The 26,148-nt window shown below is 42.3% G+C and overlaps 1 protein-coding gene across 6 annotated transcripts in view; it reads right to left on the bottom strand.

Moving 5' to 3' along the window:
- The window catches only part of epha7 (eph receptor A7), an 88,695-nt gene that overhangs the window by 48,554 nt on the left and 13,993 nt on the right, over positions 1-26,148 (bottom strand). For all 6 annotated transcript variants that reach the window (XM_084000444.1, XM_084000446.1, XM_084000448.1 and 3 more), the window contains exons 3-4: positions 17,897-18,052; positions 8,465-8,800 (exon numbers count right to left, since the gene is read on the bottom strand). In XM_084000444.1, coding sequence (XP_083856570.1) covers positions 8,465-8,800; positions 17,897-18,052 — 492 coding nt within the window. The remainder of the gene's footprint in view (positions 1-8,464; positions 8,801-17,896; positions 18,053-26,148) is intronic.

Here is a 26,148-nt window from a genome sequence, read left to right as displayed (position 1 = left end):
GAAGTAAATTAGAACATAAATTATTTCATATAAAGTGATGCTACTTCACATAGAAGAAATTAATTTGCTTGTATCTGCTATACTGACACGTTATGGGACATAGCATAACTAGAATCAGTGTATTGAATCATTTAAATGCATTTTCATCACTGACCATAATGAGGGAGGAAATAGACACATGCTCAGCTCCAGCATTTCCCCTCAGAGACCTTTACTTAGCTCCTCAGTAAAGACAGATTGGCTAATAGTGAGATCATAATCTGAGCCTTGCTGACACTTTAACTTTGCACATTTAAGGCTCTTTACTCTATTTAGATTGACCTGCATCTCAGATCAGTAGATTAACAGCACCATGTTTTGTTTTTTTGTTTTTTTATGTGTGTGTGTTCCTTCAACATACTGCTCTAAGAGAGACTTGCTATGTTTAACTCATAACAGCATTGTCACTCTTACTTCTCAGCCCGACTGTCACCAACATGTAAACACGCAGTGGAGTCTAGTCAACATTCTTCACTGTCTGAGCTTCCTGTTCTATTCAAACAGAGAAATCTTTATTTGTTTACACAGGAGCTTGAGCTATCGTCAAATACACACACGGCGCAATTTAATATCCCCAAAAATGTTGATAAGTGCAACGATGCTCCTGGAGACTTGTTTGCTGGCCAACTTCTGCAAGAAAATGAGTTGTCAATGAAGAAAAAAAGTGAGTGGCTGACGTCTGTGAGCTGAAAGAGAGGTGGTTTCAGAAAGGTGAGGGTCTGACTGAAATGTTGAGCTGCTCTGTGGAAGGTAAACAGCACATTGACTGCCAAAAAAAAAACATCGCCTCGGTCTCTTTCTGCTGCCTCACCGAGGTCTGAATAATTAAAGCCGTGTCTGCGCCTGTTCTGCTGGAATACAGCCTATAGGATGAAGTTGAATGCAAATCAGCTACTGGCTTTTCAACTTTCCAACGTATTCCCAGCTGAGCCAGAAACATCAGAATGTTGCAACTTTTCCTTACAGTTTTCAGAAATAATATCACTCTCTATAAATGTGCCAAATTAATAAAACCGCATCCAGAGCACAAACAAACATGGCTGGAGACATACTCGTTGCAGAAACAAACAAAAACTAAAACAAGGAAAAGTCAAAGATAAACATTAAATCCGTACTTAATAGAATAGCAACAATAATGTTCATACTATAACCAAAAGGAACACTACTATTAGTGCTATATACAAGTTTTAAAGGCATGGTTTTAGCTTCTCAACATATGATTTGAGAGAATGGTTCAGTTGTCCAACCAGTAACCCTGAACCCTCTCTGTTTTATCAATTTGTAGCAGCCGGCTCTAGTATTGACATCCACATTCACTACCTACTATTTGTTAAAATGGGTGAACACTTGATTTGATCTAACCTGGGCCTATGACCACACTAAAGAGAATTTGACAAATATTTTTGCCCGCATAAACATTTAAAAGTCTAAAGTTTACATATTGCCTGCATTTTATTTGAGGTATTAATCCATTAAAGGATACATTTGTAATTCTAAGAACCAAGACTTTTCTTTGAACCTCCAAGAATAGGCTGGTGAGCCAATCAGAAGTCATGAAGTTACATACAATGCAGATTTATCTGTGTACTAAGGATTATATACAGTATATTCACAGTATGTAGTATATGAGTGATTGTATCACATTCATGATCCCTGGAAGGTTGAATCATTTATATTGAAGAATTTCTATGATCTATGAACCAAAACTTTAACCAAGAGACCCTATTCACAGCACTTTTCATCTATAGACTGAATAAAATCAAGTGTAAACACTAAACTCTTAAAAGGCTGAAGACATAAATGGTTTGAGGCTTTTTTTCCACATTTTCTACAGTGTCAATATTCCATGAGACTCAACACAACCATGTGTTTGTATGTCTCTAAATACTTTATGACTTCCCCACTCAGTATCTAATGCTTTTTAAAGTGTGTTGCAGATATTTAATTCCACTTCCAAAAAAGGTTCAGTAATTTTACTTTTTAGCAAATGTTTCTCAATAAGGGCGAAATTGTATGGAGAAATAACATAACACTTGTTAGCCGGGGATACTTGTTGGTTTAGTTCTTTTATGGGATTTGTTCACAGTAAGAAAAACACAGAATATCGCCGGCCTATCTCTAGCTATCAGCTCTCTAAACCCACATTAGTCAAGGCCTATTCTTGACTGCAGCCCTGCATGGATGTGTCTGCCTGTGTCCTTTTCCAAGGCAGTGAAACAGCCCGTTGCTTTGACAGGCTGCCTGCGCCCAGAGAAAGGACTGTCCAACGGCTGCGATAGGGACCAAGTGAAGGGGAAAGAGGCAACGCCAGCTTCTATGAGGGAGGACTCATTCAAGCACGGCAGATTCAGGGGGATTTAGGGGAGCTCGTCTGCCAGCAATAAAAGGCTGAAACAGGATACTTGGTGAGATTAATTACCAAGATAGGCCATGATAATGCCATTTAAATGGGAAAGTAATTAAAGTGCACCTTCCATGAAAATTATTCATTGCTGACGGATTGGGTGACAGACAAATCAGGAGGCATTTACAGAAAAAGCTACAGGTTAAGTGCTCTGAGCTGCTGCTCTGAGACCACCACAGTTTTATTGCAGCTGTTGAATCTCGCTGCTTTGCCCGGCTCTCATCAAATTACTGCGAAGCATGTGGAGCAGGAGGGTTGGTGAAAAGAATGGGCTCCCAGGTAACGTAAAACCGGGGACAAATGCTACAAAGGAGGATCCGCTTAACTAGAAAATTACACTGGCTGGCACTGGTCAGTGGGGACTCCTCACAATCAATCAATCCTTCTGTTTAAGGCCACCATGGCAGATTAAAACACAAAGAGGGGCAGATCAATGGCCTTATTGTTCCCAAAGTGTTACTTTCACAAATGCACTGAATTATATACATTTAGTGGTGGTAAAGTGTCAATAAAGTGGTTGTATAAATTAACACTAATTTGCACCCATGATCAAATAATAATTTAAAGCTCTAGCTTCGTATAAAGGTAGATGGCTGTGTATTTTCTGATTATTGGCTCTGTTGTTACTAAAGCTCCAGAGGCAGGCCTGGGGATGTAAAACTACATTGATTGTTTTTTTTTTTTTAAAACACAAGTATCACCACTTTAAATAAAACCATGGAAAAGCATTAGAAAAAGGACTTGATCATTGGTGTTGAATAACTAAATAATGATCAAACAATGCAACTAACTTTGCTATTCTCCTTTCTGAACTCCAAGACCCCAAACTGTTGGAGGACTGTGACTGAAGCAGTCAAACTGAATATTTGTTTCTTGTGCAATGCGAGGGGCAGGGTGGATCAAACTAAAATGCTTAGCTCACATTCTTGTGCGGCTCGGTGTCTTTTTTTTCTTCCCTTCTCTTTTGCACTGATCGCACTAAAGGGAATAGCCTGTTGTTCTCTTTGAATGTAGAAGTAGGTTTGTACTTGTGGGGGACTATAACATCATCCTGCATTCACAGCGCTGCACGACAAACAAAGCAAGGAAAGGCTAAAAATACACACAGTTGGGCTGATTTCTGAATTCCTCCGATGTAAGATGTAGGAAACTTGCAACTAACATAAAGGCTGATATAAAATTCAATATTATGACTATGTCCTTTCAAATGGTTTGGAATGATGACCACAGCATTCTTAGCTTTTGACACAATCCAGTCAAAGTCACCGCAGCCTGAAGCTCCCTCCACATATTCGTCCTGTTATGGAAATGCGACCTAAGTCAGTGCTGCTGCTTTCAATTTCGTCCAGTGAAAAAAAGATGCTTCAGGCGAGTGAGTGAAACACGGTAGATATTGCATATGTAACAATGGTTCTATCATTGTTGGACGACAATCAAATGTTACTCGGCTGATGTTGTTATTGCCATTCAGATGTCTGGGGAACGCCGGAGGAACAATCTGACAGAGCTATAAACAGAGGGGTTGGGAGTGTTGTTTGCTGTGGGATTGTGGGATTGACACAGGGAGATAGTCAAATATGGGACATTTAAGGGGCTGTGAACAACAAGTCATTTAACATCCATATGTGCACTGCAATGTGGGAGGGTGTGGCCATTTAAATGTTTTTTTAAAGATGTATTTTCAGGCTTAGACAGGATTTATGTAACTTTGTGACTTCACAACGAAGCAGTCTCTGCTAACAGCCATGTCCCAATCCAACCTTGTAGGATTGGGACATGCCAATTGCCTATTGCTGCCTGCGAGAAGAGATGTAAAACTACACTGAGTTTAATAAAACCCTGGGAAATTGTCAAACATGGGACCATTAAGTAGCCCTTAACAGCAAATAAATGATCATCAAACACCTCTATATGTTTATTATAATGCAGCTGTTTCCATAAAATGATGAAGATGGACAGTATAAATGATGGTGGTCAATATGTTTTCTTTATATAATTACATGTTTACTTTTTTAATGACAGGCGTGGCATTCTTTGCACTGTGAGACAGTTTGACTCAGTCACCACAGTCTAAATGATGCATCTGGCTACAACTGGTTACAGCCCCTGTTTTCTACTCTGACTCACCCATGCAGCCTGCGAGTACTGGAGCTCACAGCCCCGACTATTGTAAAAAGTTGCTATCTGACTGTAACAGGCTTTGTGCTGCTGGCTAATACAAGCAGTCAACATTAAAATCAATTTCCACAGGCTCTTCCTTTCGCTCATTATACTGTTTATACCTCTTGCTGATCGCACCTAAACCCCATTTCACTGGTCTCAAGTTGAGTGTGTACACTCAGCATATACACACACACACACACACACACACTGACATACACTCAGGTCCTGTAGCCTTTCCCATAACCAATTTCAAATCCTATTTCAGTGCCCTTCTCCACAGTGATTTTTTCCTGGCTCAGAGATGTGAACACCCGCTTGAATAAATATTAATGGTTATTCTATGAGCAGTGCCCACTCACAAGTGTGCTGGAAGAACAAAAGGCCTTGTTTACAAGTGCGCTCGAGGAAAGCTAAAGCACGGAGGGCCCTAGGAGGGTGGCTCTGTGGCACTGTTGACTCACAATGGAGTGCTGATTGAAACGCACTCTTAACTTCCAGTGTATGGCGCTGGCAAAAAGCAACGAAAAAATCCTAAACGTGACAAAATCTCTATTCAACCGCCGCGAGGACGGAGAAATCAAGCTTACGCACTTTGCAGCCTCTACTTAAACTCATTTAAGACAGAGCTGAGGTGTAATTAGGTTTCTGGGAACAATAAGCACTCAGCACCTTGTGCAGCTCCAGCCTCTCGCTCCAGACATTTCCTTTAGTGTAATTAGGGGAGGTGTGAATTCCTCATCAGATGGATCACCATCTGCATTCTCACAATGCGTGTTCATTCCCTCAGTCCCCAGCTACGAGCCCATGTTCGCACTGATTATCATGCAAAAGGTGGAGATGGAGGCTGGGATGGAGGAGAGGGCTTCTCCTTTTTTTTAAGTTCTTTCAGTGCTATGGGGCTCCAGTGCCTCGCCACGCAAAGGTTAATCAATTCTGAATGATGAGCCATAAAAGCTTTAATAATGCAGTCATTCTTTAATGAGTGGTCCTGCATGCTTACTCAGGAAGGAGCGTTTGTTTTAGGAAGCACCCAACCTTCCAATTACGAAGCGCTCAAGCATTCCTTAACAGCCTGGAGAGCACTGGACACAATGATGGTCCAGTGAGCAGGACAATGAGCCCTGCAGCGTGGAGCTAATGTCTGCTCGAGATGGGAAAGAAGAAGGAAGAGGAGGGAACGGCATCGCAAGACCATCAATAACAACCCAACGCTGATTATTGACCTGCCACACAACCTCATAGAGAGGAAGTTGAGTTTGATGGATGGGCCAACAAAGCATCCAGTATCTGACTGGCTGATTCCGACAGTTTGTTTTGACCATGACCTCATCCGGGTAGTTAATCAAGAGCAAAACAGAAAAAAAATCAAAAATCAAAGTGAACTCACCCTCGAATAAAGCTGAGCAATGCGGTTTATAAAGGTCAAAACTCCAGAAACTTTAGAAAGGTACTGAGTGGCTCTTAAGTGGATACTGAACCTCAAAGTTTTTGTAGCCAAATCTACCCAGGAAATGGTCATATGAGTGGTTTTTAAAAGGCCAAGGCTTTTGTTGTTTGGTTAGAAAACATACTAATTCTAGTTCCTGTTTCACAGTCTGGCTTGTGACAGAAATTTGGCAAACCAGTTGGAAAAATTAATCTGGGGTTAGATTTCCATTGGCAAAACACTGATTTTTAATCAACTAAAAAACATCATAAACCTATGCAGACTGTTTTCCTCCTTTCTATTTAATTTATTCTTTTCAATTCTCATGTCTGTATTTTCAGCCTTTATCTAAAAAGTATTATTCTCTCCCAGAACTGTTCCACCATTGAACAGATGGATTGGGTTGCTCTGTCTTGAAGAGCTGCTAACCCTAAAGGAATCTGATTAGTCTCGGTTCCAAAGGAGAGTTTTAATGTTGCGGCATGGTCTCAATGCTGTTTCAGATGCTGCTCCGCCCTGAAACCTTAAATCATCTTAGAAAAAAAACAAGGCCGTTAGAAACCAAAACTTAATAGAATCGATCAACAAAATTATCAGAGCTCTGATCCACCCAGGCCAATTATTGTAGTGTAATAGCAATTAAAATGGTGCCACTTAGTCAAAATTATAAACATGACACCATCTTGGCCAAGCACGCAACTCTCTCACAATAGCTAATGGCTAAACATTCCGCCGGGTTAACAGTGTAATTGTCTGTTGTCCACATGCCAGGTATAATTATGAGCGACTCTACGAGAGCAAGTGTTAATTTTTCCTCTTTTTTTCTGGCTTGTTTCCTGCAGGTCATCTTCCTGCTGACGTCCTCATGTCCTTGGCCCTCGGCACAGTCCAGCTTGTGTCACTGTCATGAACCGAGCTTTGTGAAATACATCATCCCTACCAGTGCATCCCACACTCATGATGCTCAAACCCCTTCTTTCTGTCTTTCTATCCCGCAGATACACACATCTAGTACCCTGACACATTCATGTCAGGGCACTAGATCGAGGTCTGGCACATCTAGTACACTGACATATTTATGGTACTGTAATAAATGTGGTAAAAATCGACAACCTATTCAAATGCGAGACACACTTGGCCTTCATCTATGGGTAAAGACAGGTGTAGATGCCAAGGAGCAGAGGTTCCGTATCCACCTAAAGCTTCAGCACTCTCTCTGCAACTCTCTTTTAATCCCCATGGTCATTTTGGGCCAGCTGTGTTACATGGATGCTCAAGCATGAAAGAGGAATCTTGTTGGGTGAATCCATAGAAATAATGAATAAAAAAAAAAAGGCTTTAGAGTTTGTCGCTGTAAAAAACAGCATTTTAATTATGGTGGTTCCCCTTGAGACTGAGCTGCAAATACAGTAGTAGCTCTTTAGGTTCCGCTGGGAGTCTCAATCATTGTGGGCTAATAATGTTTGCCACTGTGCTGTGCTGATACACACATTAAAGTAATCTGGGTAATATGCATATTGGAAATATTATGGATCATATCAGATTATGATCATTAATGCTGATGGGGAATCATTACCATAGTGGTTTTTTAAAATTAAACTGTCAATCACCATGTTGCTAATGTCTAATGCTCCGTCAGCTGGAGCAAATGCAGTCTCCAATGCTATCATATTGCATAACATTAACTGTAAGGTTTGAACAGACTGGGGGCAGACATGTATTTTCCCAACATCAACTTTGGGAAAACACTGCATTCATTAAGTCACTTTTCTCGATCTCACCTCAACCTAACTGCAAGCACCACTTAAAGCTTAACAAATTAACTTCTAAGTTGCATTGGTCAATAGCATCTGCCAAATGAGTAAATGTTTTGCCATGTTGACCCTGCTTGTTTAATTTATACTGTAAGAAAAAAAGTACAACATTGCCACTATTTATCAGGACTGAATGGAATATTAGGATGAAAACTTTTAGCATCTTTGCTAACTACAACTGTTGGGAGGGACAAACTGTCATTACTAACACACATGATTTATCATAAGAGAGCTTTTGGTGTGTTGGTTTGTGCTTTTGATGATTGAAAGAGCAACAGAATGCATTTCTTCCTATTTCCAGTCAAATATTCTCTACAATACTGAACTATTTTTCTAAACTAAAAGCAATGAAGTCACAAATCATTACACACTACATGCCAAAGCAATCCTCTACAACAAAAACATGTTGAAATCTGGCTTAGCAGGGGATGGGAATAATAAAAAAAAGTGTAGTACACAAACTGAAAGAAACTTGGCAAACATCCACAAAAGCTCAAGAGGATCAACGGCGTCCTATGAAAACATCATCCTTCCAAAGAAATTCATTCACAAAACATTCGCACCACACAGACGAACACTGAGGAAAAATATTCATCAGCATTAGAAAGAACTCCTTACCTGCTTGACCAGTGGCGATGCTAACTGCCGCAAACAGCCTCTGTGTGCGGCTCAGGTCCGACACCCCATTGACGGCCTCCACCTCAAAAGTGTAGTTGGCGTGGGCGAGCAGGTCCAAGATGGTCAGATAAGTCTCCACTAATCCTGACTGTGCAGGAGAGTATCCCACGTTCGGGCCACATGGTACACACTCCTCGGGCTCCCAGCTGCAGCGCCGGCATATAACCCGGTAGCTGACGTCGTTGCGGCCACCCGTGTCAGCCGGCGGGCTCCACTCCAGGCTAACGGTGGTCTGGTTGATGTTGTAGACGAGGTTCTGTGGCGCTGAGGGAGGTCCTGTCAGAGGTGGACACGGAGGAAACAGAATTAAATAACTGAGTGCCAAAGAAAGTGACAGCCAAGACTGTGCATTGACTGGATCTGTGCTTGCTCTGTTCTCTGAGAAAGAAGAAGAAGAGAAAAAAAAACCCACTACGGGACATGCCAGATCTAGCCCTAGAGCCAAACACTGACACTCAATTATAATAAGACTCAGATCCAGAAAAAAAATGGTGCAGGTACACAGAAAGGAAGTCAGCTTTGGCAGGCACCAAGGTCAGTGTAACGAGGCTGTGAAATCAAGCAGTGGAGCCCAGAGTTTCAAAGGAAGAATAATTTCAAAGTCAGAGTACAACAGTGGCAGAGTGGACCACGGTCACTGGCATGTACTCACATATACTACTGTATATGGAGATTATTATTTATACTTTACCTATACCTATTACAATGCACTACTGGGTTCATTATGCACAAATATATTGCACAACTATGTATAGCATTTTTTATATCAACTCTCCTTTTTTAGTCCTAGTCTTATTCAGTATCTTCTCATCGTATCATATCATATAATTTCCTATTAGATTAATTATGAAAAAATAAAAATTGAAATTATTCAACATCTAGATAATTCAGACTTGAAAATACAAACACCCAGCACAACAATATAACTGGAAACTTTACTAACGGGCAATTCTTTGTAAATTAACAGTTGTTAGCTAACTCTGTTTCTCTTAGATTAATTTGGCTTATTAAACAACAGAACAAGTTAAATATCACAATAAATATAATACATGTGCCAGCCGCATCAGTGGCTGAAGTGTTATTTTTCTAGGATATCATCATATTTAGAATCAGAGTGATTTCTCATTTCATCACTATCATGACTAATAATTGAATCACTAATTGTATACTGGTGGGTTTCACCAAGCTACAGGCCACGCATCACTCAAATTACAGTGAACCAATCAGAAGAGAGGCTCAGAGACTGACACATTGTGCACCGTTGTTTCTAGAACTCCATATGTCTTCTTATGGACATTACAACTTAGGTGTGAAACATGTGACCTTTAATATAAAAAAAAAAAAACAATTAGTGTAACCATATGGCAGCCTGCTTCCTCATATTTCAATTTTGAAATAACCTAATGCTTTTTAACAGTGTACTCATGCATGCAAATATAGTTGGTGATTCACCCAGATGGACTGAGGGCTTTGTTTACATAGCGACTGTTAACAGCATAAAATCTGCAGCTGCTATGGAAATGACTGAGACATGATTATATAGTCGGACAAATGCTTAGAGATAGGCTGTCTGTGGCTCCTGACTCCCTGCTAAGTCTCCCTGTTCTCCAAAAATATACAACCACCCCCCAGCTGGAGACAGCATCTTTACTGGTTTTCCTTGGAAAGGTATATCATGCGGACAGCGGGACACTTAAAAGTTAATGCCTTCCAAAAAAAGACCCAAAGCCTGGCTGAACCCGCAGAATTTATGAACGAGATTTAAATCTGGATTATCACCTTCCTGTAACTGCCATATACAGTTTCACTTGACGTACAATAACAACGGCTTCAAACACGAACACGACTGCAGCCCATTTGTCTGTAAACGTTCGCGTAACTACGTGGAGATTAGCTCATCTCGTAAAAACAGTGAATAACAAATCGCTGCTTTCATCCTTCAGATTCCACTCTGTCGGCTTTTATGACCCATTATGTTGATATAAATAAATTCCCCACAACACAGTGAAGATTATATGACTTGCATTCTTTTGTGAATTTTGCGGAGAACGTCTTTATTTTTTGGAGACTTCAGTTGCTCTCAGGAAATATTCTTTGAGGGAATCTCAACTCATTAAATTTGTCACATTAACTAACAAAATAGGTCATGCATATGCATAGAGCCAAAACTTCTATCACACTATTCATTGATACGGCACTTAGTTGTTTTTCCCTGTTCCACCCATTAGGTGGAGGGCTCGGCGGAGACATCCATATTCATGATTATCTGGTAAGATAAGAGACAGACTGTGGACTGGGAAGATGAAAGAGCCACCTGTGGCAGGTGAAGTGGAGAGGAGTGACTGCTGATAGCGCCACTCGACTTCAGCCTTGGCACTGACACTCGACCCGCCGCTCTCAATCTTCCTGCTGGACAAAGGGAAGGTGTTCCTTGACACATAAGCACACGTACAAACATCTAAGTCTGAACGTTGGGGGATCTTTTATTCCTCCATTTCTATGGCCACACTCATAATGCTGATAACGCCTCATTTGGCTTGTGCCACTCTCCTCTGGGTCTCAGGTGCCACAGATCAAAGTGGGTGATTTCACAGCAACAAGAGACGGGAGGAAATGAGATTAGACTGTTCTCAGATCTGTGTGTGACCTTTTGTTTTCTGTCCTGTTTTTTTTTCTCTTTCTTTTCAGGTGCATTCAGGTGTTGTTCGTTCCTTCAAAGAAATCAGTATGTTTCCACATCAGTTTAGCTACTGAAAATACACTCTCTGATGGGGGCTGTGTTCCGCAACTGTCCGTAAGCAATGACTACAAAAGACACACACATACACACAAAAAAAAAAAAAAAACAGTTCTTGGAGAGAGATGAAGGCAGCGCCAGAAAGCTACAGAGCAAACCTTTTACTCATCCACAAGTGTGTCCACTTGTAAACGGCAAACACACTTTTCCCTTCAGATATGGTAAGATGACACATCACACGACCCAGTTTGTTTGAAGCACGCTGAACCCCTCGCTTCCCTTTCTTCTCCTTCTACCTTGGCGTCTCTTTGTTTCTCCGAACAGTCTCCGTCTGAACTCGGGAATACGAAACTCCTCTGCCCCCAATTCACCTGCAGCGCAGATTTGCACCGCATCCTGAGCCCTCCGCTGTCTGTCTGTCTGTCTGCTCATCCTTATAGCTCAAGGGCTTGTCGTTCTCCCTCTTCCTTTCTACTCTTTTTTCTCTCTCTCTCACTCCCCCACTCTGTCTTATCTTTCGTGTTCGCTCCTCTCACCCCTCCTCCCAGTCAAGTTTCATTTCACGGATTAGCCTGCCAGCCCCCACAGCCTGAAATGTCTCAATCACTTGCTAGCTTCCCTCCAACGCTGCCACTGTGACCAAGCATGTGTGAGCTCGCGCGCGTGTGAGGGTATTTTTTGTTGTGCATAAATATGGAATATATGCATTCACAGTTCAAGTTGGCTGCTGAATCTTTTTGCATGCTAACATGGCACAGATTTAAAGTAGAATATGTAATTTTTTGTGGAGTTAAAAAAACACCTTTGGCTGAACTAAGGTATAGCCGCTACATCTAATCATCCAGCATATAGAAAACATGGTATAGCAGCAGATGGTTTTAGGTCAATTCACAAAGCACATCTCCACTCTGCGTAGAGTTGTGAGACCGGACTAAATCCAAGCTTAGGAGCGAAGAATCCGGCGCTTATCGGCCTTGAGATGTGCTCAGGGCTGCCTTAACCCTCCGCTGCCTATTAGCAGGCTGTGCTCTAATTGGGGAACTGTGGGGAGAGGGGCGGCAGGGGTGAGTGGTATTCAAATCGCCCATGAGGTAATCCTCGCTCTACAAATGTGTGTTGTGACCTCATGACCTGGTCTCTAATGATGTGGCTGCAGCAGAACCTGTGTGAGGGGAAGCCATGCTGAAGAAGAGGAGGAGGAGGAAGAGGAGGAGGAGGAGAGCTTGAAGACTTTTTTTTTCCTTCTTCTTCTTTTTTTTAGCTGAAGGGCTTCAGACTGCTGTTGTCATTATAACTCAAATTTCAATACAACTTCTGCACCACACCGTATTCAATATTGGATTTGCCCCTCGCACAATATGTGCGCTGCAATCGGAAATTCAATTTCTCTGGAGAGTGTATGATGGGAAGGAAAATAATAAAATAACTAAGTGAGCCATCCCTTAGAATAGACTTTGTTAGAACAATGCACACGATTTTGTGCGCTTCAGCTGCATTAGCTTAGAGCATTGTTGATGAAAGCATTGTGCTGCGTGGTGCTAGGCCTCTTTTGTCGTGTCAGTGAAACAATCAGTCTTAGAACAATGATCAAAGCCGTGTTGAGTGTGATGTCTTAATATAAACTCTTAGTGGTCCTTGTATGCGGCTCCTGTTTGCACTTTATCTAATTACAATATGGGTAAGAAATGTGCATGACCATGACTGGGTCAAAGAGATTTTATGTTTTGATCAGCAGAATTTCCAATTATCGCCTCCAGTCTTGATTTCAGTTGAGAAATAGCTGTAGCCAGTAAAAGGTTCCTATCTTACACGTCTTTGTGTTTTTTTTTACTTTGTGATATCAAGAAGAAGGAATACAGTTTATAACTCAGATAAACCAAATTCTGCAAGGCTAGATGATGGACTTGGCTGCATGGCTGAGGCTGTGACATCACAACGTTACAGAAGTCCTAACAGTTCATTAAAGGCTCAGCTTCTAAATACAGGCTGTGTGTATTTCTCTGTGGACTAAGGCTTTGATACTTTCACAGTTTTATTATAGAACCTAGAGTGGCTTTATCATGGAAAAACATGGAAATTTACCTTTACACAATATGGGACCTTTAAATTCTTGACAGTGCCCACAGCTCACACTGTCATTACAGTGAGTTAACAGTCTGACAATGAATGCCTCCAAACGTATTGAACATTTTTTTTACAAACAGATCTTACCATGAGTTCTGATTAGGGTTGGTTGATGTCTACAGAATTGGCATGTGAAGATTCAGTGAAACTTACAGATTTACAATAAAAAACTGAAGGGAAGGGCCTCGGCATTGTGCCCGCTGTCAGCCATTGGTGTTCCCTACTTCTGATATCGCCAGCCTCTACATTCTGCTGCTCGGTTCCACTCCCCCAGCCACTTGAGGTTGGATGGACCCTCTGACGGATATCAACTTGTTGAGGTGGCACATTTTTGGGGAGAAGGGGAGGTGGGTGGGAGGGGGGGTTGTTCTGGGCGGAGGAGACGACCACTCACAACTGCTCTACTCAGCCCCCTTTGCTTGCACCAGCACTGCTCACAGCTGTTGCATGATTGATGTCCACTCCCCAACCTGTCAACAACTCCACTCTGGTGCCGGGGCTCTTGGTGAAAATGCCTCCTCATAGCCGTTCCCTGTATGTATCTCATTTTCTCACAACTTTGCATATGAATGGCACGGACAAACATTCACCAGACAAAGGAATTTCTCCTGTCCACCCCCTCTCAACACGTAGCACTCGGGAAACAATGTATTTGTAACTGTGTTTTTTTTTTGGAACTTCTTCCCTCATCTTTATTCAGCACGGATTTGGCTTTTCATGTCCCCACATTACATCTTCATCTCATTTCCTCTCAAATCCTCATAGACACATTCTTAATCTGTGTGTGCCAGAGATCCATCTCACTGTTTTGCTAAGGCCTACAATATGGTAGCTTTACAAACCCATATTTAAAAAAAAACCTGTCAATCAAGCTATTTGTTCAGGCAGTGCAAATTCATTTTCAATTACTATTCTTTCCTGGTCTGGGTAAGGCTTGAAAAAAAAAAAGGAAATCACAGTGACTATTGGTCACACCGACTTAATCCAGCAATGAATGTGAAAATGCACGTACAGAAATTGCACCGAGGAGGATGGAGGAAGCTATTCATACAAGTTAAAAATACATATTTACATATAATGGTATGGGGTCGTCAAGTATAGACCTGAAGTTAATGAAAATGAATAATGGAAAGTGTGCATTAGCCAGCTTCAGTAATTACTGCGCTACTTGGCCAAGGTGATTACCCAGAAGGGAACAGCCAGAGGACACCGCGAAGAAGAGGGAACTTTTCTCCTCGTCTAACCGCTGCATGTGTGTCCTTCCCTTGATCAGCGCGAGACGTTGGAGAGCAGCATTAACATCCGATTAGGATGGTTGGAGAAGTGAGTAATGGACCTGTCTTTTAAAATAAGATCAGTACGGTTGCCTGTGTGTCGCGTGGAGAGATCAGTGGTTTGTGGTCAGTGGCAGGCCTCAGCTTTGCTTAGCCATGGGTTCTGTCCTTATTTGTGCCAGTCGGGTGATGTGAATGCGGTTTAACAGACAGATCTTGGCTCCTAAAGGAACTTTAACACGAACAAATAGAGCTCACTGATTTCCCTAATGAGACACCGGCCACTTTTGAATTGTACAACCCTCCCGTCTGCTAATTACAACAAGCTTAATCAGACACCAGAAGCAATATTATGTCACTTGTTTGTTTGATAACGTGACACTTCAGTTTTCTGGAGTCACTTGACTTGACATTTGGAATCCTGACTAAAAGGTCAGCTCATGGTTTGTGCTCAGCCGGAGATAGATTCAGACTGCAGACGCATTCCACACATGCGGACTAGAAAACATGATGTGACCTGGTGACGGCCAGAAGTGTTCCCTTGTTGTTCGCAGCACATGTAGTGTGTGAAGCGTCCAGTTTACTTGTCTGGCACATGTGCAGTCAGTATGCTGACAGTGTGCACAGTCTGAGCCTGAGAGGGCCAAGAGGCAGAATACAAAAGCTGTTATTTCAATAGGATAAAAATCAAAAACACAGGTTAGTTTCAGTAATTAAAATAAAACATCTATTGGATGATTAGTCTTATCTTATACAAAGCTGATTGCACATTATTAAATTACATTATTAATAGAGTATTGCACATGAATAAATAGAGGTGTGAGGTGACTAGCTGTATGAATAAGTGATTATTCCAGCTGCATGAATAAAAAAGGATGCTAATGATATCTTCGAGCTATACAAAGAAAATCAAAGTAAAAAGTGTGTCTCACCTGGGTTTCTGTCTTTCAGCACGGAGTAAATAATGTGTTTTGTCAGCACTTAGATTAACACTGACTAGTCACAAGTGAAGGGACTGCTTCATAGTTGTGTCGCAACAACAACTTTTTCTACCTTAAATCAAACTGTCATCCTGTTGTCTACGAACAGGAAATTGGCCATGGCTGGATTGACACAATGCAGGGGGGGATGGGAGCTGGGGGTAAAATTAGCTTTGGGCCCCTATTGATCCCCCTCCCCACCACCACCACCACCACCACCACTACCACCCCACGCCACCCTGATCCGCACTCAGCCAACGCTTTTAGTATTACCTGCTATTCAATCAATCAAAACAAACCAGTTGACACCCAATAAACCGCAGGCTTTTCTGGGGCAGCTACAGTCACAGCAGCCTTTGAATGACATATGCTAATCGGCTACCACCAGCAGCAGCAGTGGTGAGCTGTGCTGATGATTCGTGGTTTCATTTGTTTGTTGTTGACACTGTGCTCCCACCAGTGTCCACTTCTGTTTGTCTTTTTGATTCCTTTTTTTTTAAGTAGAGGTCCTTCATTTCCTTTGTACATTGAATTGCGGGACAGTTATTAACATTACTCAAATGATTGTAGTCTTCACACCTGCATTTTAAGTTGCCAGATTTCTTTAGGGAACCCACTATAGCTTCAAACTACAGTATGTAGTGTGCAGCAAAGAAACAAAAAGGAAATTGTGGACAGTTGGTTTTACCACTACTGATACATCCATTCAACATTACTTTCAAATGTATCAAACATGGGGCTAAAATGCAAAATAGGAGGCTGGTGTTTTGAAGATAGATAATGGTTGTGGAAAAGCAAAGCTCATTAATAACAGGAGATAGATAACTTTCTTACACAAGATATAATCTGATTCTGAACTCTCCCCCCCCCCCCCTCCCCCCCCCCCCCCCTGCATCCCTTTATCTCACCCTGTGTTTTAATTAAATCTTTTTCTCCTGTTAATATACAATTTCTTATATCACAAAAACCCACAAGCACCAGAAATATAGTTACTTTTGCAGAAGAGTGGAAAAACCATTAAATATGGCAAACATTTAATTCTGTCAAATAATTCATAACGAACACACGCACACATACACACATCTGCCAGCACGAACACACCTGTGCACTGCGGATAAATGGAAATGGCTCTAGGGCAAAGCAAGAGACAGAGATGTTTTCCATAAGTAACAAACACATCAAACCCAAATTCCAATCCATATAATCCTCTCTTTCATTTTCATTTAATGCACAGACAACCCAATGCAGCCCTATAAAATTATGCTACTTGCATAATATTTCAGCCTCTCTCTGTCACACACACACACACACATTAGAGATTCTGACTTGGCCTACTTTGGGTCTTGAGGGAAAAAAGCGGCACCACCACTCAGGATGTGAACCAGGCGTGCTTATTTTTCCATATGCATCTGCTTTATGTGTTTGTGTGTTGTTTTAATCAACAGAAAATGGTACAAAATAGATGACCACAGTCTGAAATATGAATGTATCTGATCGTCTTAATAGAGACATGAGGAAAACAATGTAAAAAAAAAAAAAGTGTATATCCCACAGCGGGCCGATCCCAGCAGTCTTGTGATACATTATCAGCCAGACACACGGATAAGGTGCGCAATTGTGTTTAGGGGTGCTGTTGACCTACAGCTAAAGCAGGGTGCTATCGCTGCTGTGTGCCACTACCTGTGCACATTGCACGTTAGCTAAAGGCCATGGAACAAGAAAACAAAACATCCTTAAGATAAAAATGTGTTGTGTTGTATGTTTGGTAATGGGTTTGGAAGCAAACGGGCCTTACCCGTCAGACTGAACCCCCACCCTCACTCACCCTCCTCCGGGGCCTGTGTAAATAAGCCATCGATGGCTGTCACATAACTGTTATACTAGCCAGGGCAAATGAAGACACAGGGTGCTGCCTGGGCTGCTGCTGCTGCTGACTGTAATTGCAATCTTTCAGACGGGAAATGGCAAATTGCTCCTCTCATCATTAGCAACCAGCTAAGACAGAAAACAGACATGCAAGCCTGCAAACATAATTATAATGACATACTGGGAGGCAGACGAACTGCTGGGGAACACATCTGGGGCTTTCATGAGACCACGGCAGTCTGACTGAACAGGTCTGGCCAGGGGAGCCTAAAAGCTTGTGTGTATGTGTATGTGTATGTTTTTTTCCCAGCTCACATGTGCGACTGTTTAAATTCAGATCCTGGCAAGTGGTCCGCGCTGTGTTTACCTAGCAACGGCATGGCAGACTTACTCGTGCAGGCCACAGATGGAGGGTCAGAGAGCGCTCGGTAGTAGCCGTCCTCGCAGTCGCAGCGCCAGGAGCCCTCCCGGTCGTTGAAGCTGTGCGCCGGACAGCGAGAGCACTGAAGGTCCTGGGAGGAGGACTTGTAGAAACCACGACCGCATGCTGTGGGAGGAAGAAAATAACAGGATAAGGCCGCAGGAAAGAAAGGAAGGCAAAGACAAAAACACCAAGCTATAAACTGTGTTTGCACAAACAGTATCGTCTGGAATCTGATGCAATTCATCAGTCAAAACCAAATCTCTAACAAATGGTTGTTATGTTTCAGGTTTCTTAAATAATATATAATTATATCACTGTGTCTTGTCTTTCATGTGTAGGACATGCTGCATCTAGGTTTTACAGTCCATGTGCACTAACCAAGGCAGTGACACAAGGCTATGTCTCAAATACAATAAATACACTGAAAACAGGAAATATGAACAGTCTAGATTCAAAGCTTCATTTTTTTCACATGCCAAGTTGAACAAAGGTTGGAAATATTGCAGGAAATGTCTTAAATATTTGAGAATATTAAAGAAAACCGTCACTAAATTCAAGAGATTCCTCTGAAATCTCCCAGCAGTGTTTCTCCAGCGAGGCCCAGCTGAGCCGGGTTCATACAGGACTGCGTCTGCTGATGATCTCAGCGGTTACAACAAAAATCACTGAATGTCTCGGGGTGATATTAGTCCTGCGCAAACACAGTCTGAGAGCGTCTTTCGCTTCACACCTGAATTCTGATTACGAGGAGGGCATGACAGAACAAACCATTTTGTTCCCATCTCGAAGCAGCTGTAGCGATTCCAATGAACCCGTCCCCCTCAGGCTTCATCAAGCAGGCTCAGCCACGTCAAAAAGCATACACCCAGGGATAAACTACGAGCTCCCATTTTGGAGAGAGGACATAACGCTGCTATTTTTATTCTGATGAATCCTCTGGTCAAAAAAAAAGGGAGGGGGGGCAGCTTTGTTTATAACAAGTCTTATCTCGAGAGGAAACATTCTTCTGCAGAGCACACAGATAAGAGCGCACATCGACCACAGCCACATGAATCATTTCCACATTTTACCTTTGACCATGAATGTACACAAACACAAGACTGATATGACTGATCAGGAAAGACTGTGATACTAATGACTAAGAAATGACAGACCTTTGATTCACAGAAATCTCACACTGAATCACAAGTATTTTAAAGTTAATGGTTAAATGAAACTGAAACTGTGACGAGCCTAAAATATCCTGTATTTTATATTGTTCCTGTTTTAATTGAAATGTTGATCCATAAGCAGATACATTTGTGGCTCTGATTGGCTGACAGTTTTTGTTAAATGATTAATTATTTTTTTCAGTCACAGATAAACAGAGAAACCGGAGCAACCAGTGCAATGTTGGATGGTGGTTTCTGAGGCTGTGTGTATTTCTCAGTAAATTTAGAGCTTTAACACTTAAAGAGTATTAATATAAACGTGTTTTATAAGCAAACAGCACATGGACATCTTCATTTGTCAAATACTGGAATTTTAAATATCAGCACAACAAGGAGTAAAATGGGTTTTGTCTTTTCTAGCCTTGAAGTCAGCAGCTCCACAGTGACCAGCCACGTGTGTGTGTGTGTGTGTGTGTGTGTGTGTGTGTGTGTGTGTGTGTGTGTGTGTGTGTGTGTGTGTGTGTGTGTGTGTGTGTGTGTGTGTGTGTGTGTGTGTGAGCTATGTAAGCCTGATGCAAAACTGCAATCTAGGCCGCATGATTTTTTTAAAACACTAAATAGCCCCTCATACAAACTATCAAATCATACTAAAAATACATTTTTCATGAGCCACTGGAGGGAAGTGAGCAATGATTTTCATCATTTCTCGCCATTACTCTCTCTCTCTCTGTCTCTCTCCAGCTCCTGTGCTGCTGTTTTTTATTTCATGTAATGTGACCACCACCTCTTGTGACAGGTCAGAGATAAGAGGCGTAGAGGAATCCAAGATTTCTCATTTTAACACTTCCAGAGCAGCATGAAGAGGAAGCCGAGGATCAGGGTATTCCCATTTCAGCTACAACAAAGCCCTGCCATTCTCCATTTATCGCCCTGCCACAGCTTCATGAAACAAGAACTTTTTTTTTTTAAACCAAGAGGAAAAGACTCATGATTTTATCTCTAATCTTCCTTTACCTGTTCCTTGAAGTAGTAATTGAAAACAGAGCCACGAGGAGGCTGTGAGCAGTGGTCCTGAATGCTGACCAGGCAGAACACACAAAGCCCACACGTGCTTTATTTAGGTTTTTTTTTTTTTTTTGACTGTATGTGCAGTCCTGATGTGCGATAATGTTGGACAAACACTGAGGTAAACCATGTCTGTCTGCAGTATCTGATACGTGTGTAAACAATCCCCCATGGATGCTGATAATGACACTGAAGGGCTTTCTCCAGCAGGTTAAAGATTGGCTGGATCCCTGTTTAAGACACTGCTTTCTCCCACCATGTCGTGCTGTTTAAACATTCTGATAAGCCATCGAGTCTGTTTGCCTTTGGGCTTCTGAGAGCGCATCTGCTGGGTGGCCGATGTGCAGAGGAGGAAAAGGGAAAGGGTCTGGCAGGCTACTGCAACCACCACTTCAGCAAACCAGAGGGTCCACACAGTGCAGATTAAGATGAATGCACAGTCTGGGAGGGGAGAGCTTTCAAAAATAAATACTTGGAGAAATATTTCACTTTTTTCCCAACTTCATTCATAGCCAGTTGTTGGTGACTCCAACTATTTCCTCACAAACCAAAACTTTACTGTAGAACTAGGCTATATGTTTTATTTTTACCTGAATTTGAGATGATAATTTCATCTTGACTCTCATATACTCTGTTAAACATAATTAAACCACTATACACACACACACACACACATTTTTTTCTCCTATTCAGTGTCATATGTGGCTGCCAAACTATCTCTCATCATGAGTAGGCTAGGTGATTAGCATTAGCTGCCTGTTTACTAACCCCAGCATTAGCTAAGTAGCTTGATTTGCAGTTACCTGGCAGGTGGGCCTAGATAGCCTATCACATTAAACCTCCATTTAGGTATTCCCAAGTAGGCATATTTAGAGTGACTTATTACCTTGCAACGGTAAAAAAAAAAAAAGGCAATGTAACATTTAGCTAGCCTGTCAGGCTGCCTGTGTTTCATGCTCCACTGGGCTTTGTGGAAATGACTTGCACTTGTCCTTTAATTTGTGCTCAGAAGCAAAACCCAGTTCATTTTCCATCACTTCTTCAGTGACGGCTCATGTGTTCATCGGCGCGTCCGCTCGGCTTTGGCACCCACCAATGTTTACAGAAGCAACAAGGCGGCAAATGAGGCCTCAATAATCGAATGTCTGTATGACACGGGCACCTAAGTGTTTCTGCAGCTCAACCAAACCACTGGCAGCGCATTGAGTGACAAGTACAAACACGGCCTTCACGGCCCAGCATTCCTGTCCCACAGACTGCACACTGACTCGCTGCCGGCGAGTTCCCAGTTCTACTGGCACCAGATGCTGAAAAGACACTCCTTAAGTCTGAGACAGCGAGATGTGGTTGATAGTGAGTGAGAGGCTCTCTGTCAGCTGTCCCCGCAGCAAGACTTTACTTCTGGATGGAAATATCTACAAAGCAATTATACCAGGTCTGTTTACCCAGTAGCCTCTTAACTGACAAAGTGACTGACACCTTACTGGCAAACAGTGACGCACAAACATGTTAAAACATTGTGCAAAACCCTCAGACTCAACACAACCTGCGGTGACTCTGACATGAGGGCTCGCGCACGATCCCATGTGTTGTTGCATTTGAAAGAAGGAAGAGTGTAAGTGTGAAAAAAATGGGTCCATTTATATCTAAGCCTGGTCTTCTTCAGGCGCAGATAAAGAGCAACTAATGGCTTGGCGCTTGTTGACACGGGCCCCGTTAAAAAAGGCTCGGAAGCAGACACAACAGCCGGCTTATTTACAATGCGGAGAAATTAGTCTGCCCCTTGGAGAAGTGGGCTGAGGTTAAGCAGAGACAAAACAAAAGAAAAACACAAGAATTGCATTCCAGCCAGCTCCTCGGAAAAGCTACACAACCGGCATCTGTAATTTCCCTTCCAGTGGTCAAACACTTTCCTTCAGTGATGCGTGGGGAGGGTGGGGTGTGCTGGGGTTGAGATGGGGAGGGGGCTGCAGTCAGCAATTTTATAAAGAGATAGGATCCTCAGAAAGGAGAGAGAGAGAGAGAGGTCTTCGGAGCAGTGGGATAGAGATAATCAAACGCTCCTGCGACTGTAGTGTCTCAATCACAGGGCACACTGGCCCGAAGAATAAAACAAAGTCTCCTAATCTTATGCAGACATACACACAGACACACACACACTACACAAAAACAGGGAGGAAAACGGATTTCGGTATTTTTGTAAGATCTTGGTTTATTTCTCTTTCCTCCAAGCTGAGCTTCTTAACATTCTTGAATTACATCCAATTCCTCTCACGCTTTGGCAGTGTCATGACACTCTGGGTGAGGGACAGAGAGACAGAGAGAGAGGGAGGGGAGAGGTAGGGTGGGATGTGGTGGGTTGGGGGGGCAGCAATGACTCCGTATGCGGCAGCTTGACATATCCCTCCCTGGCCAAAATAGAAAATAATTATTATCCTTGTCTGAGAGTGACACCATGGCACTTTTTTCCCTTCTCTCTCAGTTAAGCTTTGCAATTGCTGACAGATAGGATTTCAAATTTGGCCTTTTCATTTTTCTCTCTTTTTCATTATATTAGTATTTCTCTGCATTTCTGCTTTTTGTTATTATGAAATAGATAAAGTAGAAACAGGCAGGAAATGCAAGGGAGAGAGAGAGGCAGCAAAGGGCACAGGCTGGATTCAATCCACTGCTAGACCGGGGTCGGGACTCAGCTTTGTTTGTGGTGTGTTCACTAGCAGGTGGGACACGGGGGCACTCAGAGTTTTCTCATTTTCTGTGTGTTTTGCTGGGTTGCTGGTTAATAATGTACAGGACTAACCAAAACACATCCACAGCACAAAGAATCTAAAACCGCTAAGGCCTGAGTATGATGCACAATGCATCAAAGAGCTGCAAGTAAAATGTTTCATAACAGACCATAAATGACATATTGTGTTGCTACAGAGATCACACCACCGTCACTTTGACATATTTTCCTGTGAAATTGAAATGGAAAAAACCATTGTTGTTACTGAAATCAGGACATCTCAATCTCGATATCTGCCAAACACGTTTTGCACACCGTCGAGTCCTGCTGTGCAGATTAACTATCCAGGTGCCCATGTGGTGGCACAATCTTAATGTTGTGCCTTTGATAACATATTTGATTTCCAATCAGCCCTGTTTGATTTCTGTGTACTTTTCCATTGAATTCAATAGGCCAAGTTGGTGAAACGGATCAGGTAGCCTATCAAGATCTGTCAACAGCCGGGTCTGATCAAGAATACAATATGTGAATCTGAATCCGATGATTCTGACAAACAACTGAACGGTTTATTCAGCTCCATCGCACGCCTGTTGCTTCTTGCCCTCGCTGTCTCTCCCACAGCATCATATTGGCTGCTGTCCCTTTCCTCCTCCTCTAGCTCTCCTACATCTCTCTCTTCATTAGCTGCAGCGATCCCTCTCTGACCCACTCGTGCCGCTTCAGCTGCCACAGCAGTTCCGGTTGAGGTCTGGAAATATTCAAAACTAATTAACTGGATAGCTAATCACGGTGATTGGACTGTTCAGCTTTGTGACGTGTGTGCGTGTTTTCTATCACACCAATAACTCGTCAGGATGAATGTCTGAAAATATTGTTTCAAATCCTATTCATCTAGATTGAGGGAGCAAAGATTCAGCATTTAAAGACTTGACATTAAAGGTGCTATGTGTCACTTTTTTCTGCCGTCGTACATGGTTTCTGACAGGAAGTTGCTATTGATCTCTTTCACAACAATGGTTACTTTCAAAGAGCATGATGAGGCAACTTTGCAATTAAGACTAAAGGATAGAAAACACCCTCTGACTACTGCAGTGAATCACTATGACAAATAACTATTATAAGATGAAACAGGCTGAAGCTAGCTGGTTAAAGCCGACATTAGCTTTGTACTGTAGCAAGCATGAGCTAATTGATATTGACCTGTAGCTATGTTAGCCGCATGTTAATATTATACACCAGGTTATTCATAATGTTTTGTAAAATGATAGTTAATTAACTGTAAACATCTTAATGTACTTCTGCTAAAGGAAAAATTTTACTGGTCTGGCCCACTAGAGATCAAATTGCGCTGTATGTGGCCCCTGAATTAAAATGAGTTTGACAACCTTTTTATGCACATTTGGCTTTAACAAATAAATCAATGTATGAGAAACAGTGACTTTAGCTATCAGGAAGTAAACTGTTGTTTTAATATTTAAAGTAAAACTCAGGTGACATTAACAAAAAACCTCTGACGAATACCTGTCTCCAAAAAAGAAACTACACATTGAGTGTCTTTGCTTGCTTACAACCCACAAATCCAATCAAGGTTACAATCCTTATTACTACTCAGCACAGAGGGGACTGGCCCGTCCAAGCAGGGCAGCTGGGATATTGAGTTTCTCCCCATCTGTCTCAATATTGCTGCAGACGGGGGTCAGAGCGAGCCGCAGTGTGGGAATGTGGGAGATTCCCTCTGCCAGAGCCAGAATGAGACTGACTAGTGTGGGCCTTTCTGTCTCCACGGTCGTAGCATGATGAGTCCTGTCAGGGCCGGGCCTCCTCCCCTTCTCGGGCTGCCCTCCCGTCCAGCCTGATTATGTGTTAAATCCGCCCATGTGTCGGGATGGATGTGGAAAGAATGCACGCTGAAGGGAGCCGAGCGGTGCTGCTAGACCCGGAGAGAGCAGCCTGGAGATAGCACCCCATTAGAGTGATAAAAGAGGCAGAGGGAGGAGAACAGCCGACAGGACCAACATGCAGGCCCCCGTCGCTGATGAATGCCAGGTGGAGCGGGTCAAGCGTGATAAAGGAAACAGTTTATTTTCTTATTTCCCACCAAAAAAACAGAACAAAAAAAGACCACTGCTTTCCATAAAAACGCTTGCCATCCAATCGGGAAACGTCTTTATAAATATGGTCTCTAAACACAGACATGGTACAATGTGGCTGACGGCTGTGTTTTTCTAAGTTACTTCCTCCTCGTGTCTTTTCCTCCATCAGATTCTGATTCTGACACCCAGTGCTCAGCTGCCCTCCTGGGGGTTCACTATTATTTGAAACGTTCTTGTATATTATTTTTCAGTTGTCAGTTACAGAGAGATTATAGAGTTTAGCTACCGAGACTAAAATGCTGCTTACAATACATTATTTGTGTCAAGCTCCAAACCTGGAAGCTTGACTTATAAATATTTTACCAAAATTTTCTTTTTCATTTTTTTTTAAAGAAGCAAACTTTTCAGTTGGATTTACAACTATGCAGAGGCCACAACTGCCCCAGGCCCTCAGCAGCCTCAATGTGTGTCAGCTAGTAGTGCTAATTTGGGAATATGGACCATATAACACGACAGTGACAGGGACCTAAAAGTGGGTCTTCCTCGTTGAGCCCTGGCTTGAGAGGGGCCTGTGTCAAAATCTAGTTTCAAGACCTTGATTTTCAAGTTGTACACATGGTACTTTTTTTTTCCTGACAATTCTAGCATGGAATCAGTCCTACACACACTGTCAAGAGAAAAAGAAGAACTGGGAAGTGACCGGCTCCAGCAGCAATTTCTCTCACTACTTTGCTGATTAAACTGTTTGTGCCCATGTGTTAAATGTTGCAGCTTGAAACCAAACCAACGCCCAATGTCAAAATGTCACGGGCGCAGTTCTGCTGGTACAGAGAGAACCGTCCCCGCCATCTAGTGCTACCTGCGAAAAAACAAAGCCATTTTCTCCCTCAGTCTTGTCTGATCACTTCTATTATGCTGCAATCCACTGTTAATACTGCCATAAACATCCTCTGTCAGCTATTTCAAAATGCCCCCATGTTTAGTTGGATGTTCAGACAACCATGAAATGCTATTTAAAAACTCAACTCCTGCGTTATGTTTTTCAGTTTTACTTTCAGGGCATACGATTAGGACCATGACCGTGCCTCACGATTATAGAGAAGGATGTCAATAGCTCACACAGAGCTTATTTCTTATGCATTAATGTAGCCTCAGGCGTATGCGTGTTGCTTTTATTAGATG

This window comes from Trachurus trachurus, assembly GCF_905171665.1.
Source record: "Trachurus trachurus genome assembly, chromosome: 24".
In the NCBI taxonomy this organism is placed as follows: domain Eukaryota; kingdom Metazoa; phylum Chordata; class Actinopteri; order Carangiformes; family Carangidae; genus Trachurus; species Trachurus trachurus.
Note: the sequence above shows the minus strand (reverse complement) of the source record. Positions and strands in the feature narration are given on the sequence as shown.